The sequence below is a fragment of the Tubulanus polymorphus genome, chromosome 5 (genome assembly GCF_964204645.1).
Source record: "Tubulanus polymorphus chromosome 5, tnTubPoly1.2, whole genome shotgun sequence".
Lineage (NCBI taxonomy): Eukaryota > Metazoa > Nemertea > Palaeonemertea > Tubulaniformes > Tubulanidae > Tubulanus > Tubulanus polymorphus.
Window position 1 is genome coordinate 2,279,325 of NC_134029.1, and position 13,845 is coordinate 2,293,169.

The window sequence follows — 13,845 nt, forward strand, 5'->3', positions numbered from 1 at the left end:
GATATCACATAAAACATATTGCGTAGTTTTTGACATCAGCGAATGCAGAAATAGTTTATGACTTTTCCCTGACCTCCTGTTACTGATTCATCGTATTAACTTCATCGAGGACTCAACAAAAATATCAGCAAAGGATAAAAGTGTAGTTGATAAGGAATTAGCCAGGTCTTGTACGAGAGTATATCGGGGGTCACATTATACACGTATCATGTTGATGGTGATCGTCTCGCCTCTGATTTGTCAATTAAGATGATTTATTTCGCTATTATACCGTTATTAACTGTATTAAGCGAATGATTACCAGGGAGGCATGAATCACGCGCGGTTTGATGGGTCAACAACTTAATTTGCGATCGTAATTTTATTTATGAGTAAAAACAACAAAAATTGTGCCCTAGGTATTTGATCAAATGTGTAAAAATTGGAGGCAGTTCAGCATGCAGTGTAAGGCGATCTTAGTATAGCCAATAATATTGAGACCAGTCCTATGATTCAAGATCATTGCCTTTTTGGACCTCAGTCGAGATTTTTAACCGGGCACAGGTTTGTATATTGGTGGTATTTGACTTCGATTCAACATATTTAGATTACTCACAGACTCTTGCGCGTATAGTCGTATTTGAATAGTTGGTGTTAGACACAGCAGTTTAGAATTTATAATCTATAAATTATTGGGTTTTTGTCTCTTTATTCTTACACGTACGAGCATCGTGACAGGTGTTACTGACACTTCAAAATGTTTATCTTTTCCATAACGGCTGCTAGTACAATCTTACGCGTGTCTATGGATTGATATCTGATGATGGTTCATATTAAATTCATATTCATATGAAACACGTTTTCATAACGACAATTTTCACCTATGTCAAGCGCGCTAATATTCTATCTATTAATGTAGTATGTATCTAATTAGAGTTACGTAGATAATATTCAAGTTTCACAGTTGTGAATTAGATTAATCTCTAATGGATGAAAATTAAATCAATTACGGTACATTTCAACAACTGCGGGTTCAGTATTACTGAATGTATATTTAAATAAATGAACGATGAAACATTCATTACAGCGCACTGATATAGATATGCTGAGAAAAATATGCAAGCTGAGGGGGGGGGGAGGGGGGATTGTTTGGGGTCGTGGCTACAAATAGCACGTGCATGTTGTAAAAATAAACTAATATTTTGAACAGTAATCATCAGGATTCAGTTTTACAGTTGCGGTTTTACAGTTTACAGTTCAGTTTGAAAAGGTAAAAGAAGCCCATTTTAAATTGCTGACTACGGGTTCAATGTATGATGATGTATATTATTAGATGACGTAACATCTCACACCTCTCTGTGTTTAGATATATGATGAATAAACTCACCCGGAGATTGCGTTATTGAATTGTTTACCGAGAGAATGACAGGTTGAACGATAACGACTCTTTGCTACCTGTTAATGACACTTGAATTAATGAATTTATCCATTAAAATCTGACAGTTCTCTTCATACATACACTCACTATGTATATATAGCTGTATACACATGTATAAATGAATTGTTTCAATGTATATTCAGAAATTGGATTTTCAGATGAATTTTGCTAAAATATATATAACCGTTTTAAGTGCGTTCAAAACAGCTGTGGGTACTTATTGTGGCTATTATTTTCATCATATCGTGGGTTTTCCAATTCGGTTATAGATGGTAATTTGTCTATGGAAACCAACATGGCACCCACGAATTTTAGACTTTTTCCTACAATTTTCGTCGTATTTTGTCCTTTTACCAAACGTTAGACATTTCTGGAATAATTATGTCTGCTTATCTTTGAACAAACTGCAGATGTGATTTTTGTACATATCTTACAGCAGTTACAGCACCCTAACATTACCCTCCATACAGCCAGCCTTTCATCTTTCACTCAAATTATTGTCCGTCGATTCTAAGACATGACCAATCAAACGCGTTATTGAATATTAGAATCGGCGTCTAATACCTTACAGCTATCATTCGGGTTCACAGAGCTTTTCATCTTCGGAATAATCTTATAACACAAACTATAATTCACATAAAACGCATCATTTGGTCGCGCGATGGTAAAAGTGACTGCGGTTTTTTTTGCCAATATTCACGACGAGTGTATTGGCAAACATAACCTGTACCGCGTATAGTCGATTGTAAAGTGGTTGTAAAGAGTACTCGGTTCGTATTAGCGGTTATAATACTCGTGAGTTATCCTATGACTGGGACCTATTGACCGATACTCTGATAAATTGCTAGCGGCGGACCGGGCAGCAAATAAAAACGCATTGAATCAAATTTGTCAGTTTGCTGACCGTTCGGACATCGATGTCGATGATGCTCTAAATCTCCGCGGTAATTGCTTCATTTAATACATTGTCATATTTACCCGATGCCACTGTTAGCTTTGATAAGGCCAGGTTTTTGCCATCTCGCTCATAAGTGCGCAGAAACAGCCCTCCACTAAAGCGATGTCTGCATTCCAGATGAAAACGCAGGAAATTGGATTAGGCGTCTTCATTCGATTATTTCTGGAGGTGGTTCGCCATGAAAAATTCGTTATTCGTTTAGCGAGATGTACTGCGCATTAAACCGTGATACCCATACCATCGTGCAGGTCATCGCAGTAAGCCGAGATACCGATAGGACCATGCTGGTCATTTCAGTTCTCCTCAATACAGTCTCACAAAATTATCTTCGTTTATAAGTTTTTGTTTTCTATAACCCTATTTCTGAACATTGAATGCAGTAAACTACACGTTATTCGGTTGTATAAGGGCTGTTGGAATCAAGGAACTCGATAGCGTTGTTGAGAGTGCTGTAAAGATTTCACTTGAGTTAACAATCAGGGAAATACAAAGTTTCTCCATACGTAATAAGTAATAGTTTAGTAATATACATCGACATGAGCGGTTTACCGAGTTGAGAATCATGGAAATGGAAAGATTTTCAAAAAACGTTAGTGTTCACCGACTTTAACGAATCAGGCAGAGTCTACACACGAATACAACCATGGACGTATAAACGACGTTTATAAGTCTATGATAACAACTTTAAGAATATAAACTATAATTAGACGTGCTTGTTTAAATGGAGCCCGCTGCGGGGTTATTTCACCACATATCTTCTTTAGGAACGGATTCGTTTTAGTTTTGATCGCGCCCGATTTTTATGTCTATTTCAGAAAAAGCAAATATAAATCAATGATGATATTCTTTTCTATCTTGTCTTTTACAGATTGTGCGACAGCTACATCAATCACTAACGAGAAGGTCATGAATAACAAAGTAATCGGAAATGCGCTGATTCGAATGAACGAATCGTTGTAAAGAGAAAACATCTCTACTACGAATTTTCTTGCGTATAAAGATTCAACCAGCGACAGAGATGGAATTCTGTCAAGCTTTAGCGATCTACTTCTTGTTGATGAATCTTGTGCATTTGCTTCTGGCCTTGACCGACCAGGAGATTCTGTTTCGGCTGCCCGAGGAGACGCAACCGGATACGTACGTCGGTGAGGTGCTATCGGCGAGCAATCTGAAAAGCAGATTCAATTCATCGGTGCAAAATAAATTGCGTTATAGTTTCTTGAATCCGGACGAGCCGGGGGTCAGCTATTTTCGTATCGACGAAGCGACTAGTGTCATAAAAACTACACAAACTATAGATAGAGATACGTTATGCAGTATAGTACAGACGTGTTGCCCCTATTCGAATGGTTGTTATATAATGTTAATTATAAGCATCCGTCCAAGGGCTTTTTTCACGATGATCAACGCTCGCGTCGACATATTGGATATCAACGATAATCGGCCCCAGTTTCCGACAACTTCGTTGACGGTGAAAATGTCCGAGTCGACACCTGTCAACTCGTCGATTATCATACCGACGGCTATCGATATCGACAGCGGTTCAAACACGGTCCAGCGATACTCGATCATCTCTCAAAACGGATATTTCGGTTTACGCGTCATGAAAAGCGGCAACGAAATCACCGATCTGGCAATCGTCAACAGAAAACCCCTCGATCGCGAAATGTATTCGTATCATCAGGTGAAGATCCTCGCTATCGACGGAGGTCTACCGCGTCTGACTGGAACCTGCACTGTCACTATCATGGTCACCGATACAAACGACAACGTCCCGAAATTTCGCAACACCACATACTCTATGACCGTACGAGAAAATATACAAATCAACTCGTCGATCTTACAAGTGTCGGCTACGGACGCGGACGACGGACCGAACGGGCAGATTCGTTACACGATCGGATACCGGGCACCGGACTGGATCAAGTCTACGTTTACGGTGGATCGCATGAACGGCTGGATTACCCTGGTTAAACCGCTGAATTACGAGAAAACCAAAGAATACCGAATTCCGATCGAAGCGAAAGATCTAGGTCCGGGTGCTATTCCGGTTCGGACAACGGTGCATCTATACGTGAAAGATGTGAATGACAACAGCCCGACTATCCGCATGAATCTATTAACATCGACCGGTAAAGCTGAAGTCTCCGAGTCAGCTGATATAGGGACGTTCGTCGCTCATGTTTGGGTTCAGGATATCGATGCCGGTTCGAATGCTCGGGTAAGCTGCGCTATAGACAACCCGTATTTCTCACTGATTAGAGAAGGTCCTCCGAAAGACGACGAATACAAATTATTTACTGCTGCGAAACTGAACCGTGAAATCACGCGCGAGTATCAGGTGACGGTGATCTGCGAGGATCAGGGAATGCCGCCGTTAGAAAGTCGCGAAGAATTCACCGTCAACGTTTTGGATGCGAACGATAATGCCCCACAGTTCACGCAGAGAACGTACACGGCGCGAGTGGCCGAGAACAACCCGTTAGGGATGTTCCTGATGCTCGTAAAAGCTCGCGATCGCGACGACGGAAACCGCGGTGACGTCCGATACGAAATAGCTGCTGGAAATAGCGGAATGGTGACTATCAACCACGAGGGGAAGATATTCGCTAACGCCGTTTTCGACCGTGAACAATATTCCGAAGTGAAATTCCGAGTGATCGCCGTCGATCGTGGAATTCCGCCGTTAAGTTCGACCGCTTCCGTTATTCTAACGATTACCGATAAAAACGACAATCCTCCCGAATTCACGAAACGATTCTCATTTTCGGTCACCGAGAACGAACCGCCTCACACGAGCGTCGGGACGGTTACAACCACGGACAGGGATCTCACTCCGAATAACATTGTTTTTTATTCCATGGCTAAAACGCGCGGTTCGGAAAATTTCGAGATTACCAGACGCGGAGTGATCAGAACTGTGAAACGACTTGATCGTGAATTCCAACCAGAATATCAACTGGACATCATCGCTACCGATCAGGGCATTCCAAAAATGTCGACGAGCACGCGAATTCCTATACGAATCATCGACATCAACGACAACGCTCCTGAATTCTCCTTCCCCAATAAACTCAACAACACCGTCTATATCTCCTATCTCCAAAAAGAAGGCGTTCGAATTACGAGAATTATCGCTAAAGATCCCGATGCCGGTAACAACGCTAAGCTGACCTACTCCATCAGACACGGTGATACTAAGGGCTATTTTCGAATGGATAATCGGACGGGAGTGATCATACTAGCCAGACCTCTTACTACTGACGACGCTAAGGTTAATAAACTGACAGTTGAAGTAAAAGATAACGGACATCCTCCTAATAGTAACGTTCGCACTTTGAATATAGTTATCGACGGGACTGGTAAACCAATAGCTATAAACGGCGCCTACATCGAATCACCTCCGAGCAATAAGAATCTAATTATCGTTATTTGTCTAGCGACCGTATCCGGGGTATTGGCCATCATACTTATCGTAGCCATCATTTGCATACGACAAAAAGATATCAGCAACCATAACTACAACGTGAAGGCAGAAACTCAACGGATTTTTAACAACAAACCGCGTCCTGAAAGTTGCGAGAGTTCATCGGATGAGTCGAAACCACCGTTACCGCGGAAAGAAGTTAGCTTCTCACTGGAAAACGATGACCCGGCGGCAGACACGCAGACTAGTTTCCTAAAAAATCCCATTCCGTGGAACTCGACGACGATGAACGATAAAAACTATGAGGTGAGATTTTACTGGCAATTTTTTTTGTGGTGTTGAGCTTTTTGTTAAATTGGTAAAAATTGTCATTAAGGGAAACGATTTCCTTTTTATCCGTTATTCGGCGATATTGATTTTAAGACACAGCAATCGCAATCCCAGGAGGAGGGAGGTTTTGAAACGGGAGAAAACTCCATCGCATAAAAACAAGTTGTCAATTATCTAAAGTTCAAATTCATTAAAGTCACAGTATGCTCTTCCTAGAACGTGATTTAATGTGGATCCCGTTCACCACGCTTCTTTCTCGTTACACCTAATTGGCATTAATTTGCGTATACATAATCCTCGACAGCGGTCGTTCGTTGAGTCGCGCAAAAATTAAAACAATTCCAACTCATTTATCGCGTTGCCAATTAGGAAAATGTAGTTTGACAACAGTGTCTGATAATTCGTGTGACAGTCTAACTGGTGGTATGCGGTGGATTCCTGCTGATATACCAGGGAATATACCTCCTCCTCTTGTCTCACCGAGTCGTGTCGCTAATAAGAACATCAAACTAAATTACTATGGGTCTCTTAAGCGACGGTCGCGCTCGATTTATCAAATTGTTGTAATCAATGTAGTCAATTATACCGAATTAGGAAGAGCAGATTAATTTTGTATCGAATATTCGTCGAGTGAGGGATTGAAGTTGTCCTATTCGTTGGAAGGTTAAACGGGTTCAAGGGCTCAAATCCTGGTGGGGTAGAGTTTCTTGACTGGCCTATCAGAGATACCCCGAACCTGCTGATAGTGTCCTGGGACTCAGTGGGTAAAGGGAATTTTTTTTTGTAAGGTTCGTACGTAGGCCTACATCTCTGCTGTTTGATTCAAACCCCAAACTATCTATTTGCGAGAACCGAAAGCTTATTTTGGAAGCGTAGCTTATCAGATGGGCTAACAGATGATTTGTTGTTTCGTGCGAGGCTGACGCATGACGTCTTATATAGACATGTCAACTATTACTTTACTTCAAAAACATACATCACGAAATGAAACTGACATCCGTAAATTACAACTGTTATTTGTCTGATGGTGATGAATGTGTAAATGATGACTTGTATCTATTTGTATCCCCGTGTTGACAGGTTGACGTCAAAAGGCACGAACGAAATTAACACTTTGAAATCATTCATCTTTAGATATAACGTCATAGATAATATTCTCGTACCTATCAATTTAAACCGTAAACGAATAACAGGTTTCAAATTGTGGACTTGTCGTCGCTGTATTGAAGGGTTGTTTCAAACACAGCCAATTTGAAGTCCCACAATAGAGTTTTATTTGTAATAAATTAATGTGTTAGAACGAAACCACAACATTTCGGTTATCACTAGGTGGAATCACGTCATCATTGCCACCTGATGAAAGCTGTTAGTCACCAGCCGTAACGTTTTGGTTTCGTTTTGGTTTCATCTTAATTCATCTACAGTTTACACGGATATTAGAGTGTAGCCAATTTGATATTAAAGTCATCGATATTGAAATGGGTTTTTTGATTAGATGAACCATGTTTGAATCATGAGCTCCAGACATTGCTCGCTGGTGGATCACAATGAATAGTTAACTAACAGTATAAACCTCGTCAGTTTCAGTGTGGTCTCTCACCTCACCACTGGTTGCGTCGTCCATGCCGATCGGTCGTGTCAGGTTAATTTAACTAATCAATATACCTTATACGGTATATCGTTGCACCCTTGAAGTCAATCTGCTGCGTGTCTGGTAACGGAGAATAGATTCCGTGCGCTGAAAAAAATATACCCTAGAGATTAATTAGCGACAGTCGTCGCAATTAACAGCACGGTCTGTCGAGATGTAGAGCGATGTCGGCTTTGCATCTATGTAACTGCCAATTTGAAAACCAGAAACGGAAAAATGGCTTGACTTCTTTTTGTGCGCAATCGACTTCCATGTTGTTCTTAATAACGTAGCGTGAACGCGGCATTAGTCCTAACAGCGTAAAGACGTAGATCATGGTTATTATTCTGACTTGTATATTTCATTTCATAAATAATTTATTCTCTTCCATTCTGATTTACCTGTAGGAATCGTAAGATAGAAGCATATATAGTGATGATTCTTTGATAAACGTTGAGTTCATATATATCCCGGAACCTGCAACTTCCGGATCTAGTATTAATCTGCTTCACGAGGTTGCCTCGGTGATTAGCTAATTGGTCTAATACGGATACACGAATCTAAGATCCACGAAGGTCTCCTGTTACGTTCATATCATGTGTACTCTTATATAGAACTCGTTTACAGCTACAGCAATCACTCGAAATTACGTCATTCAAACACTTTTTCTAATCAGTAATCTTTGCCCGTGTAAATACAGCGACTCATCCTCTGGGATTCCGTATCTAAACCTCACAAAAACTTTCAACAGACCCAGTTCTCACATAGCGCAGAAGAAACAATCATTTTAAACTGAATTCTTCGCATGGCTCGTTCCCTAGAATATCCCAGGAGTAAAAACGAATTCAAGAAGTCGACATTATTTAACCTCGGAATCTTTCAACTAAGTAGTGTCGTCTCCGGTGGTTCTCCGATGCCATCAATTTCCATCCGTACCTTGTTCTCTTATTTTACATATATGTATATATTAAGATAAAGGAAGACAAACGACGGTAGCATTTTTTTATAGTTTTGTTGTTGAGCATTTTGTCGCAAAACGATTTATGCTGTTCTTGGTCAAAACTTAGTAACTTTCTAGTTGTGCCCGGGGCATGACACAGACATCAATTTAGAAAAAAAATAACGTTTCGATCCATGCGTTTAGATTGTATTCGTCTCCGGATGATTTAAAGCCAACGTATTTCTTTTCATTCGGTTGAGGATTTAAAAACATTTTCGTTCTGACAAGATCAAGTGAAAATTTGGAGAGATTTCACCTGAGGGAGGCATCGACTTCTTGTAAACGCGGAATCGATGTCTTAACTTACACGAGCCACATCAAATGTTTATTTTGAATGATGTATCGGCGACTGAACAGCAATTCCACTTCAAACATCAGTCCACTTTCAGCCTTCATGTACGACATTCTTTTCATTTCTCCGATGAAAGTGAAGCGGACATAAACAAAAATCAACATAAGCCTCTTCCAGCCGGCACTGTTGAGTAAACCACGCCTGTGGATGGTTGATTCTCACACGCGTTTAGAGACATGTTTTGGTCAAACTGTTATTTCGGAACCTCAAGTGCTTTTCGCTGTCATTTTATAGATCGAATATTTCGGGAAAATACGCTTTATGTTACGAGTTATGATTTTAGGACAAAAAGATGTCCGGTTCTATTAGTTATTATTTTATGACCACTGATATTTTTCCGTCGCTCAAGATGTCGTGTGTCGCGGATACTTGTGCTAAATCCAGTCGAGTTGAAATGTGAATGGAGATGTCCCGTGTTTTGTGTACGAGCAATTAACTTCATTAACCACGTTAAATTCATATATATGCAAAATACTAGTAACCTGTTCTAGGTATGACAGTGCCAGTGCACAATTCAACGGTGTTGTTTTTCAATTTCAAACCAAGTTTTTACGAATTTCACCTATTTCTATTGTTTGTTCGGTAATTAAGGATGGATTTCGCTGATTGGCCGCGGTTTTTTCGGCAACTTCTCGTAGTAGGAGGTAAACATGATATCATCGTCTTCACAAAATATATGTAAGACTACTCAGTGAGACTGGTCTCTGAAGACAGTGGTATACATTACTAAGACCCTAATCGATACAACGGTTTTATGTTGATTCAAACATTGTCCTAGTCCAGATCGATGTTAGAGGTGCGTGTACTCCTTATTTGTTCTTACAATAATGTCTACACCATTCTCAAACAGTAAGCTTAGATGTGGATTGTTTGTGCCTCGTATTCCGGCGTCGATCCGAATTCGATTAAGACAATAAATTTTCCATTGATGTATTAGAGCTTACGATAATTGAGTAAATATCCCGCAGTCTGTTTAACGATACCGCGCTCTTTAAATGTCTCCAGATCTCCAGATATTTAACCGTTTGACTTGAAATATATAAATTGAATTATCAGACCCAGTGGTAGGAGATGGGAACCTGGAAGTTTGCTCCTGTGCGTAAAGAGGAGTTGCACATAAATATAGGTTTTAGATTCTAGAAACAAGAAGGTTATTGGAAGGAGACCATTTTATAATAATTCGGTTCCTACTCTTTGGTTACATCAGTTTCAGCTTTCAAATCCAGATTGAAAACATATTGGTCAATTCTACCTTGTAGTTTTGTGAAGCGCACCCTAATATACCATATCATTATGATTTAAAGTATTATGAGGTAGTCAAAAAAGAAATGTCGTCGAGACTGGAAATACCGACACCACCCTTGTGTATACCACGTATATGTAATCGAGTTATTTCGAGTTGCCCTCAAAGCTGTGACTTTCAAAATGCTGTATAGCTCGGCTTCCCTCGAGTCACTGTTACTTTTAACGGGGCTAGTTTCAAATTACGCGGCATTCAAATTCATACTTGATGTGTACAAGGATTGCAGAACTATTCATACCGTCAAACTCTGCTACATCATCACCATAGATTATATACATTTTTTGTTATTCATCTTGTGTTGGGCATTAGGCCTGAAACCGATCGGTTAGTATAGCCTTTTGGTTTGACTATTTTGTCCATTCCCCTTTTTATATATATCCACTATAAGTAGTTATGGTGAAAATAATTTTTTTCAAAAAGGAGATATATGATATCAGCATAACTCTCCGCTCCAGTTACCGATCATGTTTGGAGTTGAAATTATCCAAATTTTCTACCTAACTGTGGTAAAACGACATTTAATACGTGAATAACCTTCTAAACATATCGCATATAAGACGTTATTCGAAACGAATAAACACATAAGCCGGGCAAATCTTAGTAAGTAGCAAATTGTCTATCTCATATTTCTCGTTAAGACGTAGTTATAACTATGTGAGTAACAACCAATCGGCGCTATCATATTACTGTCTTCATCACATGTAGACACCTATTAACAACACCGATTTTTCCCAATCATCTTTCACTGACGAGAATCATTCTCGCGAATCATTTTCATCGCCGATAAGTCGTCAGTCACCAGCACGAATTTTTTGTAAACCGATTCGATTTGATTACTCGGTAACAATGTAGCGACCGATATTTTCTAAGTTTTCCATCACCGTCTAGTGAGCGCACGCTTTGCGCGCGTGAATTCTAATGTAAGTTGTATGATTTCTATGGTTTTTCTGCGATATTCTTTCTCTATTCATATAGATTTCCCTCCTTCAAATCATTCACCCGTCGGCGCAGCTGCGACGTCACACATTAGTCTCCGTACTCTCTCGGTCTCGATGGTCGTATTTTCTTCTATTCCCGTCTTGACAATGATGGACACGACTCATCGTAATCCGCGACACTTTACGCCGTTTTGCCGATAGCATTTGTCCAGTTGAATGCTTCAATTTCCCGCGTACAAACCAATCTAACCGCCGTATGATATTCAGTTTGCAAACACTTTTTGACGGCTGCGTACGAAAAGAAGTTCGAGGGCACCGGACATCGTTTGTAGCGCGGTTATTACGGGTTGCGGTGGCTTGTAGTTCGTGGCAGCAGCCAATGTTTGATGATTGATTATCCTTAGCGCGCTGGCAATCATGGCGATGCTATGATCGTTAAGAGAATGGTCGCGTTGGGAGAATTTACTCATACATGGATATATATATGTGTCTACTACAAACTGTCCGACGATATTCATCATCAATGAGCCACTTATTATTTACATGTCTCGTGGGATTGAGCGTGGATATAAAATCTAGCCCGATAATATGTCTGCTGAATCTGTGGTCGGCTTAGTTGCCATCGTTAAAAATCGGTCTCCTCAGCGCTGTTTCGAGTCGGCGCTATTCATCTTACAGGTTTGTGTCTGGTTACGGATGACAGGTCAGACAGGACGTATCTATCCCCGGTGTCTTAACGCACGCGCGCTGTTTCTTTCACGTTGTCGCGCGCCGTGAAAAGATCGAATTAACTTTGTCGGTGATCGAGCGACGTTCGCACAGACTAATACATCGATCTTTTCATTGTAACTTGATCCCGACGCCATTAGACTCATTTCCAGGTGTCAGTTTGTGCAGACATTCGTTTTTGACTCATCTCGAATATGTGTTTCCGTGCTCGAGCAGTCCAGCCACGGATTGAGTTACGCGAGAGAGAAACCTCCATCGTGGCTTATTGTCTACAAATCCCTCCGAAAGCCATTAGTCACATTATTATATACCCGTTCACTGTGTAAAGGTGAAGAGCGGGCACAACGTGCATCCTCAATTCCTCATACGTCATACTTGTAATTCTGAAGTGTGTAATCTTTAGCGTATTTCTAAAACGCACGATTTCAGTTCAATTAGACATCCTCATTACCGATGATATGGTGACGGTTGTCTGAGTGTATTCATACTCGTTACCAGACATCTCACTACCTCGTGTTCAAGTGTTCTTTCGCTACCAAGATTTTTCATCATCGTTAAGAACTAGTTTCTATACGAAAAGTCATAAACTACATAATATACAATATCGGAAACGAGGTTTCTACATGAAACCATGAATGAATGTACAGCGCCCTTTCCGCAGAGAATGTTCAAAGATGCAAGGATATCATTGCTCGAAATTCTTGTTCACGTTCTTAATTCCTTCTAGAAGGATCAGATGTATTTGAGGATATAATATCTAGTTTAAATGTCGTTGATACAATCAGGCATGTTTGTAATGATAATGTTCGCGATGACGGTGGCGGCTCCTGGACACCAGAACTACAGCCACTGAGTCCCTCTTATTAAGTTGATTGACAATATCAGAGTTGTTGTTGTTAGTTCTAGACTAAATCACCCACTCATCTACTCACAAAGTAGCCGTTGATTTCTTGCTAGACTAAGCTAATGTTATATGATTTGTAGTTGGCGATGATGACAATGTTGGTCACAACGCGACGAAAAAATCACCAGTCCGAAAGAAATGCGTCTAAACGAATATTTCGTGCGGCAGTAAGAGTGGCCAGGATTACTAATCGTAATTGCATTGCTTGTTCGTCCGTCGCACTGAAGATGTGTCCGAAGAGGCATTGATTGTATTGGGAAAACCATCTGATCTTTAAACCCTAATGTCATTACTGCGGATTCTGGCGCACTTAGTTCTGGTTTCAAGAAGCAATTTGTTTCATCTCGATGTCGATGAAGAATTCCACCGCGCTGGCCCTGATGCGCGCGCGTATATACTTATAGGATTCATGCGCCATGTATCAAACGGTAAGTCGACGTCAGACGTTCGCCAAATCCGATGACAGAATACGGGCCCGGAGCAGGGCCGTTTATACCCGACTCGTTCAGCTAGTTCATCCGCGGAGAGTCTGATGAGTATTAATAAAATGTATCGAGGCTGTCATCGTTTCGATGTTGTAGTTGTCAGATTTAAGCAAGGTGCACGATGATCGATAGCGAGCTGTAAAAACTTTATGAAACGGTTTGGCGCGGTCGAGATTAAAATCGCATTTCGAATGTGTTCACTGCGCTGTTGTAAATGGCGCTCATAAATTTACCGACTCGAACAGAGAGTGAAGCCGCTCTCGTTATAGCTGATGATGTTGTTTTCTATGCAGCCTACTCGCCTTCTGGTCTGAGGACGTTAGATCAATTTCAGTGCAGTTTCAACGAACCGAACTTTGCCTTTCTCCACCC

General features: G+C 40.7%; 1 protein-coding gene across 1 annotated transcript in view; it reads left to right on the plus strand.

The window, feature by feature from the left end:
- The first annotated feature begins 3,393 nt into the window (after positions 1 to 3,393).
- LOC141905316 (protocadherin-11 X-linked-like) overlaps positions 3,394 to 13,845 on the plus strand; it is a 39,686-nt gene continuing 29,234 nt past the window's right edge. Inside the window, exon 1 of the mRNA XM_074794155.1 lies at positions 3,394 to 6,108. Coding sequence (XP_074650256.1) covers positions 3,394 to 6,108 — 2,715 coding nt within the window. The remainder of the gene's footprint in view (positions 6,109 to 13,845) is intronic.